The sequence below is a fragment of the Labeo rohita genome, unplaced genomic scaffold (genome assembly GCF_022985175.1).
Source record: "Labeo rohita strain BAU-BD-2019 unplaced genomic scaffold, IGBB_LRoh.1.0 scaffold_92, whole genome shotgun sequence".
In the NCBI taxonomy this organism is placed as follows: domain Eukaryota; kingdom Metazoa; phylum Chordata; class Actinopteri; order Cypriniformes; family Cyprinidae; genus Labeo; species Labeo rohita.
Genome location: NW_026129876.1, coordinates 498,205 through 518,674, shown reverse-complemented (window position 1 = coordinate 518,674; position 20,470 = coordinate 498,205). Strand labels below are relative to the sequence as shown.

General features: G+C 36.0%; 1 protein-coding gene across 2 annotated transcripts; it reads left to right on the top strand.

Moving 5' to 3' along the window:
* Nucleotides 1–1,774: 1,774 nt before the first annotated feature.
* On the top strand, nt 1,775–20,075 carry LOC127162379 (NACHT, LRR and PYD domains-containing protein 3-like). 2 transcript variants are annotated; one of them, XM_051105174.1, is made up of 11 exons: nt 1,775–1,903; nt 6,051–6,187; nt 6,826–6,942; nt 7,619–7,735; nt 11,064–11,177; nt 13,088–14,971; nt 16,038–16,211; nt 16,311–16,484; nt 16,612–16,785; nt 16,874–16,920; nt 19,374–20,075. In XM_051105174.1, exons 2-11 carry the CDS (start codon nt 6,072–6,074, stop codon nt 19,907–19,909), a joined length of 3,453 nt encoding a protein of 1,150 aa, XP_050961131.1. In that variant the 5' UTR covers nt 1,775–1,903; nt 6,051–6,071; the 3' UTR covers nt 19,910–20,075. The 2 variants fall into 2 exon arrangements, with proteins under 2 accessions (XP_050961131.1, XP_050961132.1); XM_051105175.1 differs by lacking the exon at nt 16,311–16,484.
* Nucleotides 20,076–20,470: the final 395 nt, after the last annotated feature.

The window sequence follows — 20,470 nt, the reverse complement described above, 5'->3', positions numbered from 1 at the left end:
ATGTTTTTGTAGCAAAACCATTTTTAATTTGTGGTTACCATAAAATATTTTAAATGTTTCTAAACTACCCTTGGCAGTAGAGTCATATAATTTGGTGTGTCACAGAATTCAGCAACTGAATGAATCGGCACTAAAAGAATGGTTTTCTAACTAAGACATTAAGACGGTCTCTTGCTGCCACCTAGTGGCATAACAATGTAACTTACAATTAAAGCACTGAATAATCGCTAACTACATACATTTTTCAAAATCTCAGGTATTCCAGTATTATAAAATATTATTAATTGAACAACAATAGCCATTATAAACTGTATGTATTATATATTATTTAAACAAGTTCTAAATTGGATGCCATATACCTGTAATTTGTGCTAATAAATCTCTAACAATATAATCATTAGTTTTAGTGCAAACGAGTAATAAGATTGCAGTGTGATTATTATTATAACTGCAATAAAATAATTTGTAACTAGCTGAAATTGAATACATTTTACAAATGAAATGTTGCTTTTTTTCTGTTAAAATATGCATTGAAATTTCTTGGACTTTGTACTCATATTCAAATTTGCCAGTCATTGCATAATTTTCATATGCTGTACTTTATTTGAAACCATTATGCTTTATTGGTATATACTCATGCATTTGTCTTGTTTATTGGCTTATTTATTTATTTTTGTGAACTACCCATATGACATTACTTTTTATATTTTGTGAATAAATACGATGAGTGATCATTTTTGTGTAGTATAAATTATTAGGCCTATATATGTTAAACTAGGCTTATAAAACCGACGAGGTCAGCAATGCTACAAGGTAAGGTGAAATGTAAATAAGTGCTTTTAATAGGATCAATAGTCAGATTTAACACTGTAAAGAAAACATTTTGATGGCAGCATGTGAAGTACCAGTTTGGACGTGGTAAGTACGTTATAAATACGTTTTTTACAACGTCTTCTTCCAACGTTTTAAAAACGTTATGAAAACGTTTTTGCAACGTTGTGAAAAAAACGTATTTATAACGTTTAAAAAACCCGACATTTGTCGTATTAAATACGTCGGGAAAAAACGTTATCACAACCTTTTTACAACGTGAAAAAAACGTTTTTACAACGTTGTTGTGTTTGCTGGGATCTTATTCGTTTTGTAGCCTGTTTTATTGTTGATATGCTTTTAATAAAGAATAGGTTGCCAATAAATCCATCTTTTGTTTTAGTCTTAAAAAGTGAAAGGTGTATAAAGGTAAGCAAAACAGACAATAATCTTTTCTTGTTAAACGTGACAAGTTCGCGAATTCGAAAGTGAAAGCGTCTGAAGAACCTGGTCAGCCTGCGACTGATTCTGAAGGTCTTAAAAATTAGCGTCACACAAAGGAGGAGTTTGGAAAAATGATTCGTTTAGCAAATAGTTTGGGAGTCGTTGAGCAAATAAGGTGATATCATAAGACAATGAAAGTATTTTTTTAACCTTGCATGCATGTCAGCCTGTTGTTGGGGACTCCCAAAACCAAAATATGAACCTTTCATAACTAATAATAGGGGCACTGGAAGAGAAGGTGATGGAATAAATCAATTCAAAGTATTTAGTATTTAGATTTTTACAGGACTAGTGAACATTAATTATGTTTTATTAGGGATATTTTTTAGGAAATGTTTTATTGTTCTTAAGAAAAAGAAGGGGGAAAATGCTTATGTTTGTGTGTATATGTGTGTGTGTTTTTGATGAATCAGCTTTCTCCAAGTAGTGCTCGTTACTCCATTCCAGTAGGTGGTGGTAATGCACAGCAAGTTAAACAGCAGAAGAAGAGCATTCGTCTTCCTGGAAACTCCTTTGTGTTGATAACGAAAGCAAACTCGACAGGAATAAAATAAATGAGACTTTAAACTAACATAAACATCACATTAAGGTAAGTTTATTATCAGCTTCTGATATAAGTCCGTATTATTGTAGATGTTTCTCGCTTTCGAGTCTCTGTCGTGTTAAATCTTTAAACGTTAACACCATTAATGGATTTGTGACGCATGTAGAAATGGATAAAGCTGCATAAATTCATCCTCAGGATTATAATGATATCGAGCTTTAGCGATTCTGCTTTTAGTTTAGATTATTTTACGAATTCTTTGCAATCGGAAATGTAGGTTAACAGAAGAGGAAATAAACATTTGAACAAAACACGAGCGCTGTAGGCCGCGGATTTTCGCAGACGATCAGCTTTAGTGACAGTTTGATTTTGACATACAGTGCTGATGCTGGAAATGAGTCTGAATCATAATAGTATAATAGAGAATATCATCACATATAGATAAGTGGTCTGAATCCACACGATTAATATAGTAATTTAAGATAACACGGGCAAATCCAGTGAAAAATCTCAAATGAGTTCATTAGGCCCTCGTCTAGCGATCACTAATTAATCTCTTATTAAACATCTAAAAAATGAGGTCTACCTTCCTAAATCTTTCCTTTATTTTACACAGTTGCGTTTGTCCATATGGAAAAAAAAATGGTTCGGTCTGGTTTCAGTTTCTTTGTTTGTTTATTTTTCCTCAGCACTTGTGTCTGATGTTTATTTAGGTTTCGGGTTTGAAAGGAACATGCATGAATAAGAATATAAAGTGCGGGACTTGATTGGTGTTAAAAGAGTTATTAAGAGCTATAAGATACGAAAAGGGTAGTTTGAAAGAATCATTTAAAACCCTGTAAAGTTTGAGATTATTTGTGACATTAGCATTGTTGTTAGTGTCGCGCGTTTCTGCCAAACAACTTAAGCCTTGTCGAAATAACAAATAAACTATATTGCACTGCACAGTGAGTAGTCTCTTTTATTATTTTAGGTAGCTCACAGTGATGCTCCTGATGTTTTTAATGTCATAATCAGTGTTTTTACATTGAAAATACGTCCAGTAAGTGCATAAAGAATATTACTGCCCAGCGTGTATTATCTGAGTCAGTATATTATAAACAATTTTGTTAATAGTTTTTGTCTGTTTTTCAAAACTGCACTTGTGTTGACTTTTTTTGTTTCTAAGTATTGTATATTTATTGTATATTTTATTGTGTTTGGTTTAAAATTTGCATTTCTTTTGTACTGTATCGTACTATTGTAGTTTTAAAAAGTGATTTATTTTTTTATTGTGATTTCCCATTGTTTAAACTTGTGCACTGTTAACATTAAAAAAGACCAGAACATCTTGAACACACTGGAAACTTAAACAACAGCTTGAAATTGTGTAGTTTTGTTAAAAACAAACAAAAATCCAACAAAACTACAAATCTTTTAGTGTATCTTTTAAGATATCTGTTCCCCCTGTGTTTTAGTGTAAAGACACTGTTCTACAGATGAAAGTGGTTAGACATAATTATGACATTTAAAATGATCCCCAGCATCACTGTATTGTTTTAAATCTTCAGAAGGTAATATATAGGGGGAAACATTTTCTCCAGGTCTTCAGGGAAATCTGTTGCCTGTGTGTTTTCAGTGTAAATTTGTTTTTTATTCAGAAATTGTTACTGTACCTTATATTGTGTCTCATTGGGTCTCTCTATTGAATGGAAACTTGATTTATTGGAAAAAATTGTGGTTGTTACCACAGAAATATCATCTTAAAAATAAGGTTAAAGTTTTTTCACAGATTTTATCCAGCATATCATTATATACAAAAAGTAACAAAGGATTAACTGTAAATTGTATTTTTTGTAATGAATATGAGGAAACTGCCTTGCACTTATTTTGGCACTGTACATATTCAGTTTCACTATACTTCAATAATTAATTTACATTCTGTTCACATTCATAAGTGTGTATTTACCAAAAAATAAAAAAATAATAATAATAATAATTTATGGTTTTGTTGACTGAAATATGTATATAAAGGAGAGAGCCCCGCGGTGCAGTCAATGCATAAGAATTTATTAACAAAAAAAAACATATATATATATATTTGTCAAATATTTTTAATAATAAATACTTATACTTTTCTAAACATTTCTAGTTAGGCCTCCTGCATATTAACAGGTCATGCTGCAGTTGCGAAATATATTGATAATCATTAGCAATGATTATTGTTTTGTTTAATGTTTTTATTTAGTAACAACAATAATCAGAATTAGTCATATTAATAAAAACAACATTTTGGCCTAATTCTGCAGCCCTACAAACAGGCACAACAAACTCAGTGTTCTTTATCTTTTTTGGTCTTTCCTTTCTTGTTACAGTTCAGATTTTTTTGTTATGGTTTAGATTTTGGATTCACCTAATATTGCCTTTCAGAATAGTCTCTTGAAATGAAGTCTTGTTGCACATTAATGCTATTTTTAAATGATTTGAAATGAAAGTATGATAGAGAGATTAAAGTGAAGTTGTGGTAGAAATGGAATCCAAATGATATCTTTGCAGAGCTGGAAAAAAAGATGTTTTGACTGCTATACATAATATTTTTTTATATTAGTACTTGTTTTATACATGTAATGATGTCCATGATCAGACTCGGATCTAATGTCCAACACAATAGTTTTTTTATCAATCAAAACAAAACAAAACCAGCAAAATAGCCTGCATTTCTTATCATTTATGAATATTAGTATGCTTATGTTTATTTTGTTTAATTTTTGTGTATACTTCCTTTATATTTTATTTGTGATGTATGTGTACATGCATATTCAGGCTCACTTGCGCTCCTATTTTTTTTTTTTTTTTTTTTTTTTTATTTATTTAAATATTTTTACATATGTTTGTTGAATGTGTTACAATTAATACACATTCACACTTAAATATTGAAATAGTCATGTTATGTGCCTTCTCTCACTCGTCAAATTTCTGTGACAGTTTTTTTACATTAGTGGGGCTCATTTTCATTGTCTTGCCTAGGACCCCACAAACCTACAGGCCGGCACTGGCCATTAGAACAAACCCAGCCAGTATTGTACCGAATTCTGACCCCTGCCAGATTATTACCCCCTTAGTATTGGTAGGTTTATGGTCAGGTGTGGGGGAGTATTAGGTGTAGGGTTAGGATTAGGCAATCAGGTAGCGATTTCAATGAAAAAAGTAATAATTTGACTGGGTCAAAAATGGGCACAACACAGGCATTTTGACATTGATTCAGATGTAAAAGTGAATTATGCATCCGATGACCCCTTTAAAGAACAATAAAACTAAGGGTGTAGTGATATAACGATACATCGAAAACGTGAGTAAAATAAACGATTATACGCTTGATTTAAATACAAAATAGGTTGGTCTAAATCATTGTAATCATTATTATCAGTGTTATTTATATTGTCTAGCCCAAAAACTTTTTAGTTTTTATCAGGTTATTTAAAAACATCCAGTTATGCAGAGTTGTCAATACAGCTACAAAACATGGATTTGTAAAGAAAAATGTTGGAGGATTTTGATGCCAAGAGAAGACTGGTTTTCCTTTGCTAAAGTAAGGAAACTTTGCTTCCTTTGCTCTGGTGAACAAACATTGGTTTTCTTGAGAAACATGCCATGTGCCACATCTACATCTGGCGGCATCTGTGTACGACTTTTGCTGCAGGCTAAAGGGCAGCACAAAATTCTGGGGGAGTTACAGACCTCAATATCAGCCTGATCTTTCCCTATCACTTCTTGCGTGCATTTGGTTGTGAAATGTAGAGTTGTTGGCATTTCTTCATATTGTAAAAACAATGATCCAGCATTGTTCAGTGTGAACTCTGCATTACAGCAGCAGAAACGCATCAAGGCTCTGAAGAGGGATTCATGCTTTTCTCATGCTGCTGAAGGGAAATATGTTCAGTAAGACACGAGTATTAGTGAGCTCAGATACTGACTATGCTCATGAGGATCACTCTTCATCTCAAAGGGCTTCAGATCTTCTTCCACTACAGTCAGTAAACCATCAGTTTAGAAATGGTTCTTCCACAAACTGCTGCAGCTGCTGAGTCTGAATGTCTCCACATTCCCTTGAATGTCATGTTCTATGTAGCATTAAGATTTGTTTTCACTGCAATTACTAGAATACTTTTCACATTATTGTGTGTTATTTGTTCTCTTGTGTTTTCATATGTAGGTGTGAAGTCAGTTTCTCATAATGGAGAGCAGTGAGAGATATTCATCTCCTGATTGCAGCTGTGTGTCTCTGAAGAGTGATGGATCCATGAATAAGCCTCCTTTATTTAGTAATGATCCAATGTCCTCTAACTGCAGGTGAGATATAATTTAGTAAAGTGCACACACAGTAACACTCTTTCTTTCTCTCTCGCACACACTGTGAATATGGGGTTAGATCTCTGCCTTAATTCTACACACTAAAGATCATATTTTAAATGTGCAAAATTGCCAAATGTGCAAAATTGCCATTTAGTCTCCAGCACCCCTGTTTTCCATGCAGAGATGAACTAAAATTTAGCTCCCAAAACTTACTGTCCAGATTCTATAGAATCATGAAGTCTGATGATTACCAAATAATTTTGGGCCACAACATAGTGGCCAGTGTCAGAAAGCTGCAACCGTCATGGGTCTTCCAGCAGGACAATGACCCGAACACACACTTAAAAAAGCACTCAGAAATGGTTACAAACAAAGCGCTGGAGATTTCTGAAATGGCCAGCAATGAGTCCAGATCTGAATCCCATATAACACCTGTGGAGAGATCTCAAAACAGCAGGTGGCAGCAGGCATCCTTCAAATCTGAATGATCTGGAACAGTTTGCAAAAGAAAATCTAATAGTTGGCTGATGTTAGACATCATTTAGTCTCCCAGAGTGAAGATTTACTCGCACTAGATGGTTTTTAAAATGAAACCGCAGACAGAACTAAAGGAAGAATTATTTCTGTTTTCTCAGGATCTCATCGGGATGGAGAGGTTCATTTCCTGATCACAGCTTTGTGTCTCTGAAGAGTGATGGATCCATGAATAAGCCTCCTTTATTTAGTGATGATCCAATGACCTCTGACCCCAGGTTTGCTTTCATTATTTTACAAATACCCAACCTTCACTGTTATTATTATTGTGAGTGCACACAAATAAACGTAGAGTCTTTACAGATTTGAAAGATATATTATTTTTGTCTGACAAAAATTACAGCGTTATTTTAAGAGCATGTGACGCACCTGAGCCATTATCTATCATTAAGTTAGTGTGCTACTGTTCAGCTTCCACACTCCACACACACACTTCAATAGCACACATTTTTCTATATTAACATTACATTGAGCGACCAAGTTGCTACTACTAACATATTTCAGATCATAAGCTAGATTTGAGGTTGATGAATGATAGGTGAGTGTTTGAAAGTCCTGCCCGATGTACTTTATTATCAGATCCGTTAACGATCTGTCCATCATGGACTGCGTGACTTCGCCACTTCCTTACTGTCATTTTAACCTGTCTGTGTTCTTTAAACCCTAACATATACACACATACATATATACATATATACGTACATGCATATCAGTTAGAGTGTTCAGCAAGGGAAAATAAATTTAAACTTATACTGAACCTAATAGTTGAATGATGTTAGACATCATTTATTCTCCCAGAGTGAGGATTTACTCACACTGTAGATGTTTTTTTTTTTTAAATAAATGAAACTGCAGACAAAACTAAAGGAAGATTTTTTTTTTCTTTTTTCTCAGGATCTCATCGGGATGGAGAGGTTCATTTCCTGATCACAGCTTTGTGTCTCTGAAGAGTGATGGATCCATGAATAAGCCTCCTTTATTTAGTGATGATCCAATGACCTCTGACCCCAGGTGAGATATAATCCAGTGTTAAGGTCAATTCACGCTGCACCAATAGACAATGACCAGCGTGAACAATCATAGGATTGCATTACATTATTTCTTGATTTAACATGTTCAATCAGAGAAAACACTGAGCAACAGCAGCAGATGCAGACAAGCGTCACACACTGTAGGCTATATGAATGTACCTTTTTAATAAGCAGAGGGTATTCCCGATATTAAACAAATAACCATTTACATGCTTAGGACGCTTGCATTGTGAAAATGTACAGTGAGACTTTGGATATAGGAATGCTGACTTATGTTCTTTTTCTCATTAAAATCATATAATTTCCTATTCATTCAATAATGTATGTGCATACTAGGAAATACTAATATGGCGGCGCTGTGGCTTCACTTTTTTCATGAGCAATCCAGTTCTCTATTATACAGGTGCTGGTCATTTAATTAGAATATCTTCAAAAACTTGATTTATTTCATTAATTCCATTCAAGAAGTGAAACGTGTATAATGTATACATTCATTCCACACAGACTGATATATTTCAAGTGTTTATTTCTTTTAATTTTGATGATTATAACTGACAACTAATGAAAACCCCAAATTCAGTATCTCAGAAAATTTGAATATTACTTAAGACCAATACAAAGAAAGGATTTTCAGAAATCTTGGCCAACTGAAAAGTATGAACATGAAAAGTATGAGCATGTACAGCACTCAATACTTAGTTGGGGCTCCTTTTGTCTGAATTACTGCAGCAATGTGGTGTGACATGGAGTCGATCAGTCTGTGGCACTGCTCAGGTTTTATGAGAGCCCAGGTTGCTCTGATAGCGGCCTTCAGCTCTTCTGCATTGTTCGGTCTGGCATATCGCATCTTCCTCTTCACAATATCCCATAGATTTACTATGGGGTTAAGGTCAGGCGAGTTTGCTGGCCAATTAAGAACAGGGATACCATGGTCCTTAAACCAGGTACTGGTAGCTTTGGCACTGTGTGCAGGTGCCAAGTCCTGTTGGAAAATGAAATCTGCATCTCCATAAAGCTGGTCAGCAGCAGGAAGCATAAAGTGCTCTAAAACGTCCTGGTATACAGCTGCGTTGACCTTGGACCTCAGAAAACACAGTGGAGCAACACCAGCAGATGACATGGCATCCCAAACCATCACTGACTGTGGAAACTTTACACTGGACCTCAAGCAACGTGGATTCTGTGCCTCTCCTCTCTTCCTCCAGACTCTGGACCCTGATTTCCAAAGGAAATGCAAAATTTTACATCAGAGAACATAACTTTGGACCACTCAGCAGCAGTCCAGTCCTTTTTGTCTTTAGCCCAGGCGAGACGCTTCTGACGCTGTCTGTTGTTCAAGAGCGGCTTGACACAAGGAATGCAACAGCTGAAACCCATGTCTTGCAGACGTCTGTGTGTAGTGGTTCTTTAAGCACTGACTCCAGCTGCAGTCCACTCTTTGTGAATCTCCCCCACATTTTTGAATGGGTTTTGTTTCACAATTCTCTTCAGGGTGCGATTATCCCTATTGCTTGTACATTTTTTCTACCACATCTTTTCCTTCCCTTCACCTCTCTATTAATGTGCTTGGACACAGAGCTCTGTGAACAGCCTCTTTTGCAATGACCTTTTGTGTCTTGCCCTCCTTGTGCAAGGTTTCAATGGTCGTCTTTTGGACAACTGTCAAATCAGCAGTCTTCCCAATGATTGTGTAGCCTACAGAACTAGACTGAGAGACCATTTAAAGGCCTTTGCAGGTGTTTTGAATTAATTAGCTGATTAGAGTGTGGTACCACATCTCTTCAATACTGAACCTTTTCACAATATTCTAATTTTCTAAGATACTGAATTTGGGGTTTTCATTAGTTGTCAATTATAATCATCAAAATTAAAAGAAATAAACACTTGAAATATATCAGTCTGTGTGGAATGAATGTGCGCATTAGGGCTGCAAGATTAATCGCATGATATTGTGAGGCGCGCTTAGTCAATGAAGCCGGTACTTTGATTAGTAGTAAAGCTCCATCACGTGCGTTCAGCTGGAGCGGCAGTTAATACACAGAGCGGTAAATCACTGACAAGCTACGCCAAATCGCGCTCAAAATTGCATTCGACATCACCTCACAATATCATGCGATTAATCATGCAGCCCTAGTATGCATTATACAAGTTTCACTTCTTGAATGGAATTAATAAAATAAATCAACTTTTTTCTAATTATATGACCAGTAATCTCTGCAATCACCTTTATTAATAACATGCTAGTTAACAAGTTTCGCAGCTAAACACGCTAAATGTGTCTAAAGTAAACAGGCTTGTCACTCCACAGAGAGAAGAAAGGGGCGGGCCGAGCCGAGCAGAGCTCATTAACATTTAAAGGAACAATCTCTCAAAATGGTTTGATTTTTGAAGAGCTCATTTTGACATGGTAAAAAGGGTGCTATTTTACACTACCATTGAGAATGTTTAACCAAAATATATTATAGACTTTTCATTAAGACCCTAAAGAATCATACTAACTTGTGGAAAATGGCCATCTGATGACCCCTTTAAGATCTGTGAAGATGATGTATGCAAAGACAGGAGAGACAAGATAAGGAAAGCCAAAGTCCCAGACAGTGTCTCTCCAACCTCAACCTGCCTCAATTGGTTAATTTAAAAGTAGACATTTTACTCACTATATATTTTTCATGTCTGTAAGACATGTATACACAGTGTATACACAGAGACGGCAGAAAACGCATCCTCTTCGAGTCTTTACAGATTCGAAAGATATATTACTTTTGTCTGTATGACCAAAAATTCCAGAGTTATTTTAAGAGCATGTGACCGCACCTAAGCCATCATCTATTATGAAGTTAATGCACACATTTTTCTATATTAACATTAGATTGAGCCACCATGTAAAGTTGCTACTACTAACATATTTCAGATCATAAGCTAGATTTGAGGTCGATGAATGATAGGTGACCGTTTGAATGTCCTGTACAATGTACTGTATTATCAGATCTGTTAATGATCTGTCCGTCATGGACTGCGTGACTTCGCAACTTCCTTACCATCATTGTAACCATTGTAATCTATGTTCTTTAAGCCCTTATATAAATATACACACACACATACATACATACATGCATATATACATACATGCATATCAGTCAGAGCAAGGGAAAATAAATCTGTGCTAAACTTATACTGAACCTAATAGTTGAGTGATGTTAGACATCATTTATTCTCCCAGAGTGAAGATTTACGCACACTGTCGATGGTTTTTAAAATAAATGAAACAGCAGACAGAACTAAAGGAAGAATTATTTCTGTTTTCTCAGGTTCTCATGGATATGGAGTTTATTTCCTGAATACAGCTGTGTGTCTCTGAAGAGTGATGGATCCATGAATAAGCCTCCTTTATTTAGTGATGATCCAATGACCTCTGACCCCAGGTGAGATATAATCCAGTGTTAAGTAGGGATGGGCGATATCTTATCGTTTGCGATATACCGGTAATTTTTTCCTCACGATAAGAATTAGTCTTCCCGTGATAATAACGATAAAGTCTAGTTTATTCTAGTTATTACATATTTCTATGTATCTATATTTCATATAGTTTTATGGAGTGACATGCTGAAGGCGGACGTAAAACTAGTATATCTCTAAATGAAGAGCTACAATCTTGAAACTGGTTTGATCAAAACTGTGCAGTGCGACAAAAATCGGTCTGAGCCTTGAATAACATTAACTGTTACTAGTAGCAAGTGTGCGACGCAGATTTGTGTGTTTGAGTCTGTTTACAAACCTGTTGTCCAACAAAGATATTATTTATTGACATGCTTTTTCTCCAAATTAACTTAACACAGTTAAGTGTTTGAAATGATCTTTTGCGATCAGACGTGGCTTCATATCACAGAATGAGGCAGAAATCATACTATTTTATAGTATTATAAAGGTTATGTAGATTACCACTGCATTATAAATATACTTTATCCTTATAAAAATACCTAAAATTGCTTGTTTATTGTCTTCAAGTTTCCTCAGTTAAAATTCCTCTATCTGCGTTTTATTCAGCTACAGCGATAACTGGATTAGAGATTCCTGACGCATAGTCAGTACTATTATTTCCACTATAAATCATATGTGGAGTTTCAGCGCAAGGGCGCCCTCCGGCTTCCGAATGTGAAAGAGCTTCATTGCCAAGTGTGTTTCACACACAAGGAATTCATCTTAATGTTAGGAGCTTCTAGTACAGAAAGTACAAATAATTTGATTAACATTCCAGTGAGTTAAACAGTCCTTACATTACTTGTGTACTCGTAATGCCTACAACATCCTATTTTGGGTAAAAATAGTAAAGATAATACTTTTCTCTAAAGAAACAGATTTCCATGAATTATCGTTATCGCATTGATATCGTTATCGCAATAAATACCAGAAATTATCGTGATAAATTTTTAAGCCCATATCGCCCATCCCTAGTGTTAAGGTCAATTCACGCTGCACCAATAAACAATGACCAGTGAGAACAATCATAGGATTGCATTACTCAGATGCTATACAACCTGGCAGATGCCGATTCAATGTTCAGTCAGAGAAAACACTGAGCAACAGCAGCAGACGCAGACAGGCATCACACACTGATCCCACAAACCAGACAAAAAGTCTGTTTTTTTTTTTCCTCCATGACATCTCCAGCTTAAACAGCTAACACAGACATCATTACCTGTGTTCTGTAAATCATTTCTGTAATTCAATCTCCATCTCTAATTATTGCCTCTTTCTAAAGTATTATGTAAATACATATGCATATCTCTTGATTTTTATACAGCTGTAGATAGAGTAAATAATGTAAAAATCTTACATAAATCTTCTTCCATTTTTCAGCTCATATTAATGTTTAGACCTTTGCATATTATAAACTGGAACTTGTACTTTTCAATCCATAATATTATCCATAATATTATGGAAATAATTACAGTTAGGTCTGTTATTTTGTTAAAGATATTTTTGTTTTAAAATCACACAGCTTCACTGTGAAATCAATAAGAAAAAGAATAATTATTGTTAATAGTTGTTCATAATAAAATATGTATGAACTTAATATATGTTAAGTAGATTATTTATTTTGCTAAATATTGTCATTATATTACATAAAATTTATACAAAATTGTTGCTGTTCCAATTAAGCCCAGTGTGCTCTCTTTAAGCTCTTCCACATTGAACATCTATGTAAATACTTCATTAACAGACACTTATGATTATTTTCATTAGTGATTTTATCAGTTATTGTTGCAGCCCTGCTTATAATAAATGAAACAGAAGACAGAACTAAATTAAAAATGATTTCTGTGTTTATCAGGATCATCAGGAGGAGGAAGAGGAAGTTATCTTTATTGGTAGATCCCAGCTTTATCTGCAGACCTAATTATAAACTACAGAGAGTCAAAGAACAGCTGAAAACAAGCATGAAGAGCATGTATGAGAGATTATTTGAGGGACTGAAACTCCAGGAGAATGAAACCCTCCTGAACAGGATCTACACAGAGCTCTACATCATAGAGGGACAGAGTGAAGGAGTGAATGAAGAACATGAGGTTTTACAGATGGAGAAAACAGCCAGAACACAACACTCACAAGACACTCCAATCTACTGCAATGACATCTTCAAAGCCTCAGCTGAACCAGGATGTGAGGAGAAAGACCATATCAAGACTGTTCTTACTAAAGGCATTGCTGGAATTGGAAAAACCGTCTCTGTGCAGAAGTTCATTCTGGACTGGACTGAGGGAAAAGCCAATCAGGATGTAGATTTCATGTTTGTTTTTCCATTTCGAGAGCTGAACTTGATCCGAGATCATCAGTACAGTCTTCACAGACTTCTGCTGGACTTTCATCCTGAACTACAAGATCTGGACTCAAAGATTTATGAGGAATGTAAAGTTGTGTTCATCTTTGATGGCCTAGATGAAAGCAGAATTCCACTGATGTTTTCAGATGTTCAGAAAGTTTGTGATGTGACTGAGATTTCGTCAGTGGGTGTGTTGATGTCAAACCTCATCACAGGAAAGCTGCTTCCCTCTGCTCTCATCTGGATCACCTCCAGACCAGCAGCAGCCAGTCAGATCCCCTCCAAATACATCAACTGTCTGACAGAAATTCAGGGATTCAGTGAGCCTCAGAAGGAGGAATATTTCAGGAAGAGAATCAGTGACCAGCATCAAGCCAGCAGAATCATCTCACACATCAGAAGAGCAAGAAGCCTCCACATCATGTGCCACATCCCCGTCTTCTGCTGGATCTCATCCACTGTCCTACAGACGCTCCTGAAAGAAGATGTGAGTGCAGAAATCCCTCAAACTCTGACTGAAATGTACATCCACTTCCTGCTGACTCAGATCAGCATGAGGAATCAGAAGTATGAAGAGAGAGATCCAGAGAAACTCCTGCAGTCCAACAGAGAAGTGATTGTGAAACTTGCAGAAGTGGCTTTCAAACAGCTGATGAAGGGCAATGTGATGTTCTATGAGGAGGACCTGATTGAGAGCGGCATAGACATCACTGATGCCTCAGTGTATTCTGGGATTTGCACTGAGATCTTTAAGGAGGAATCTGTGATTCATCAGAAGAAAGTCTACAGCTTCATTCATTTGAGTGTTCAGGAGTTTCTCGCTGCTTTCTATCTGCTTTACTGTTGTTTCACAAAGAACAAGAAGCTGCCGGAGATTTTTCTGCCTGAAATCAGATCTTGCATATCTAAAGTCTCTCTGTATGATCTACTAATGTCAGCAGTATATAAAGCACTCCAGAGTAAGAATGGGAAGCTGGATCTGTTCCTACGGTTCCTGCTGGGCATCTCACTGGAGTCCAATCAGAGACTCTTACAGGATCTACTGACACACACAGAGAAGAGCTCAGAGAGCATCAGGAGAACCACACAGGACATTAAAGAGATTATCAAAGTTTCAGAAAATCGTTATGGTAATCTCTCAGCTGGTCAGTCCATCAATCTTTTCCTCTGTCTGCTGGAAGTGAAAGATCAGACTCTGTCCAGAGAGATTGAGAAGTTTGTGAAATCAGACAAACACTCAGAGAAGAAACTCTCTCCTGCTCACTGCTCAACAATTGCCTACATGCTTCAGATGTCAGAGGAGCCACTGGATGAGCTGGACCCCAAGAAATACAACACATCCGATGAGGGGAGAAGAAGACTGATACCAGCTGTGATCAACTGCAGAAAAGCTCTGTGAGTGTTTAATTATTAACTGAAGTTAAATACATCATTAAATCACCAGCAGGTGAAGCAAAGGGGACGGTCGAAACCATTGATCGGTAAAGCTGCAATTAAAACATTTTCACTTGTGAATGAAGAATGTGTATATTGCCGTTTGTCCTCTTAGCAGCATTAAAAACAAGAGTTTTATACAAATTCTGAATGCATTATCCACTTTATTTTTCAATGCGGAAGTTTTAGACTTCCTGTTTTTCTGGTAATGAATTTTAAAAATTCAAACTGTTCATTTATAATACATTAAAATAATATGATAAGACACACCAATTTACAATATCAGTCTCTTAAAAAAGCAAAGCAGCAAAAAAATAATCTTATTTACATCACATGTTGAATTTAATGAGAGAACTAGTGAGTTAAAACATAAGAGTAAAAAATGAAAGTAAAGGACCTGACATGTGGCTAAGTGTGGTGACCCATACTCGAAATTTGTGCTCTGCATTTAACCCATCCAAATGGACACACACACTGACCATTAGTGGGCCACGGCGCCCGGGGCACCTATAAAAATAATTTTATTATTATTATTTTAGCAGAATTATTAAATGTAAATATCAAACATCTGTGTTTTCATGAATAAAGTAATAATTTTTTTCCCTCAAAAAGCGCTTGTGTCGCTTTATAAAATTCAAACAGTAAACTACATGTCAACAGTAAACTACATATCAAGCATTCATTCAACATGTCTCATTTAATCTTAAATGGCTGTGACATTGAATAAAGTTAATAAAGCAAAATAAAGCAAACAAGTTACTGTTACACATTGTTGACTCAAAATGATTGCAACTACAGCACCAAACAATGGGAAACTAAAAATATTTAGCAGTAAGGCTTTAATAAATAAAAATAAATAATCTAAATGATAAAATGATCAGATTATCTCAATCTCAGGAGCTCATCTTATTGTGATTAAATGTTCAGATAATGTCATCCTCTATTCCCTGAGGACAGAAAACTGGCAACCCTCTGTACATGTCTGTATTGTTTTGTTATTTCTTAAATTTGATTTGATCTCTTCTAGATTTTCTAGCTGTGATCCCTCAGATCAGCATTGGGAAATTGTGTCTTTAGCTCTACAATCTTCAAACTCTGTCCTGAGAGAGCTGGATCTGAGTAACAATGACCTGCAGGACTCTGGTGTCAAGATTATTTCTGATGGACTGAAGAGTCCAAACTGTCAGCTGCAGATACTGAGGTATTTAAGAACACATAAGTGATCATTTACAGTCAGCTGGTCAAAATGAGTGTCTGTAGATGATCTGACTGTTGATGTGTGTGTTCTGCTCTCTTTCAGTCTTGCTGGCTGTAATCTCACTGCTGAGTCTTGTGAGAGTTTGTCTTCAGCTCTACAATCCTCAAACTGTGTCCTGAAAGAGCTGGATCTGAGTAACAATGACCTGCAGGACTCTGGTGTCAAGATTATTTCTGATGGACTGGAGAGTCCAAACTGTCAGCTGCAGATACTGAGGTATTAAAGAACTGGTTTTTGAAACCTATTGATGATTGAAATGAGAAATTGCCAAAAATGCCCATCTGTAGTCTAGTAGATGATCTTAGTATTTGTCTGTAGATAATCTGACTGTGTGTATCTGTAGGTTGTCTGGCTGTATGATGACAGAGGAAGGCTGTGGTTATTTGTCTTCAGCTCTGAGTTCAAACCCCTCACACTTGAGAGAGCTGGATCTGAGCTACAATCACCCAGGACAATCAGGGGTCCAGCTGCTCAAACACAAACTGGAGGATCCAAAATATAAACTGCAGATACTCAAGTATTTCAAACACTAATCTAATACTGACATATTGAACTTGTGTGTGAATGATGCAGATCTACATTAATGTGTGTTTGTGTGTTTACAGTGTGGATCATGGAGGAGAGTTCATGATGACAGCAGGACTACGAAAGTGTAGGTCTACAAACACACACACGTTCACAACATGCACACATAAAGGGTAGTTAACCCACAATTCTGTCATTAATTACTCACCCTCATGTCATTCCAAATCTGTAAGACCTTCGTTCATCTTCGGAACACAAATTAAGATATTTTTGATCAAATGTGAGACCCTACATGGACAGCAATACAACTGCAATGTTCCCAGGTCCAGAAACGTAACATGGACATAATTGGTTAAACAGTCCATTCGACCTCACCGTAATTTTATGAAGCAACGAGAATACTTTTGTGACAGTAATAACATAATTTATTCAACACTATGAGGAGTCATGTGTAAATGTATATTTTTAAATACATATGTATTTAATTACATATTTAATATGTTTTGGACTCATCATTTTGGACATCATGCAGTGATGGTAATGACGTTTCGTAACACATGACTAGTATTACATTTAAAAATGTCTTTTTTTTTTTTTTTTTTTTTTTTTTTTCAAAACACTCTCTGTCCACATTAGAGGTTTCAGGTGTTTTCCAGATGTTTCTCATCCACACTGAAACATCAGAAATGTTAAACTCTCCTTACTGCACATGCATGAACCATAATAAAATCTTACTGAGATGCTACAGATGAAAAGACATGAAATTTTTTTTTGATGCCATTCTTTTAGTCACATAATTTTATTTTTCAAAATATCTTATTATTAAGAATTAACTATAAAGCATTCACTGATGCATCTCAATCGCACTCAAGCATTATATTTTATATGTCTTAAACACAGCTGCACTCATGTTTTACTACAGGAAAGCAGTTGTAAATACATTTTCTGTCATCTTGGCAGGACTATGAAATGAAGAGTGAACAATGTAACATCTTTAGCAACAGTGTGAAAGTGAACAGCATAACGGACACAATACCAGTGTAATCATAGATGTCTATCAATACAATATGTGTCACATGACTAAATATGCATCAGTGTTTTCAAATACCTTAGCTTTCACAGTCCACTCTACAGTACCAAAAGATCATGATCACATTTATGCACTTGGCAGAATGTCTTCAAAAAGCTCAGTTTTCACAGGACAAAACAGCATCTCAGTGTAAACAAAACCGAAACCGAGAGAAAAAGATGTTTCAAATGAACATGTATTAGTGTGGACAAGGCATATGGCTACCAATCAAAACTATTTGTCCAGAGTAGAAAAGTGAAAGAAAAAGCAGCAAGAACATGAAGGAAATGAGCAAGAACAATGCATATTATTTTCTAATATTTATTTATTTATTTTTTGTGCTGTTTTTAAAATAACAACACCTTTCAACGTACTTAACTCTTTCCCTGCCAGCATTTGTGAAGCAAGTTGCCAGCCAAATTGCATTTTATCAAATACTACATACACAGCAAACACATATGAGATTGTTCGTTTCTGAATCTTCCTGGTCTGTGTTTTTGATCGGCACGTTCTAGGCCAGTGGTCACCAGACCCAGTTCTGGAGGGCCAGTGTCCCTGCAGAGTTTAGCTCAACCCTAATCACACACACCTGAACCAGCTAATCAAGGTCTTACTAGGTATACTTAACTTCCAGGCAGGTGTGTTGAGGAAAGTTGGAGGTAAACTCTGCAGGACACTGACCCTCCAGGAACAAGTTTGGTGACCCCTGTTCTAGACTTATTCAGGAGATGTGTAATAGTGCCCTCCTAGCATATAACAGTGAAAACACAGAAACCTGGAAAATTATGTGTTTGGTGGGAAAAAGTTAATGGTGCTTTAGTGTCTTTATATGGAAGCAACACACACAGGAATGTCTTGAATGTTCATTATATTTGTTCTACATTATTCTACATTTCATTATAGTTTTTCTGACAGCTAGATGGTACCAGAGCATTACTTTTAACAATTGGGGTTAATTTCACAGTCTCTGAATCTATGGCTCCTTTTACCTAAACTCTACACACAAAAACACAAAAGCTTCTTTTAAAACATGTTTTTTCATCAACTGTACACACAAACATCAACTGATCAGTTATACACACCAGAGTCTGTCTGCACAACTAATGATTACACTTACTGAACTGAACTGAACCAACACTGAACTGACTTTAGAATTATACTATTGGCTTGTATCTGTTACTGTTTTGAAACAGTCTGTATTCTATAAAGTGTTATAGATATAAAGCTAACTTGCATGATAACCCCACAACTGGGTTTAGACAACACAAGTCTGCACTGTTTTAGGCCTGACAGGTTTGTTTTTACAGAGTTTTATTTAGAGCTCCAGAAGTCCGGCACTGCTAGTGAGATCCCAATCACTAGTCTCTGTTCAACAGCTTTCACTATATTAGTGAGCACATTTGTGAATACTGAGGACATTCTGGACTTTGCAAATATAGTCAAAGTTGTGAACACACACAGACATCTTCACTGTTGTGCTGTTGTTGATGTTTCTCTCTTCTTATGTTCAGATGCCTGTGATCTCACACTGGATCCAAACACGGCAAACACTCAACTCGTTCTGTCTGATGAGAACCGGAAGATCACATTTGTGGAAGATCACCAGCCATATACTGATCATCCAGAGAGATTTGATGAGGATCCGCAGGTTCTGTGTGTTGAGAGTCTGACTGGACGCTGTTACTGGGAGACTGAATGGAAGAGACGTGCTGAAATATCAGTGTCATATACAGGAATCGACAGGAAAGGAGGGAGTGACTGTGAGTTTGGATTCAATGACAAATCCTGGAGTCTGAACTGCTCTGATAAAGAATTCTCTGTCTGTCACAATAAGAACATCACTGTTATCCCTGCTGATCGTTCATCCTCTAATAGAGCAGGAGTGTATGTGGACGTGTCGGCCGGCACTCTGTCCTTCTACAGCGTCTCTGACACACACACACTCACACACTTACACACTTTCAACACCACATTCACTGAACCCCTCTGTGCTGGATTCAGAGTTGATACTGATTCCTCAGTGTCTCTGTGTGATCTTAAACGATAGAGAGACTCTCTGTAAATCTTCTTTCCGATGTTCACATACACACAAACTCATCACATTACTAAAGTAAATCACATTATTAAATTTGTATTAATTAGTTTGTCATTGTCATCTAGAAGCTATAAATCTATTATATAATCTTTAATAAACAGATTAACAAGCTTGTTAATATTTACTTTGTAAACTGATCATCAGATATAATTGCAAGTAAGTACATTTGTGACTCATTTAATGATGAACTACATTGTATTGGACATTTAATGTAAACATAATGGCATCTGTTTGCAAAGTTTTAGTTCTTGTGACTTATCCTTGTGATGTTGATAGAGTCTTATTTCCCGCAGCTATGGTGCTCAAACCATTTGGTGATGTTATTATGATTATTAGGTCTGCTGAGGTGTTACAGTTGGGGGAAGAGTAACGTCCTGCATCCTCTGTTCTTGATCTGATCAAAGGATGTCACCTCTGAGTACTGTGTCAATATTTCTAAGGCCCACCTACTACATGTATATAAACTACAATGTATCACTGCTTTGGTTAGACAACTTTTGATGACTGCAGCGC

Coding starts and splice junctions, on each gene's coding strand:
- LOC127162379 (XM_051105174.1), top strand. CDS start 6,072: ATGGAGAGCAGTGAGAGATATTCATCTCCTGATTGCAGCTGTGTGTCT. Junction 11,178..13,087: donor CCAATGACCTCTGACCCCAG/GTGAGATATAAT, acceptor TGTGTTTATCAG/GATCATCAGGAGGAGGAAGA. Junction 16,485..16,611: donor TGTCAGCTGCAGATACTGAG/GTATTAAAGAAC, acceptor GTGTATCTGTAG/GTTGTCTGGCTGTATGATGA.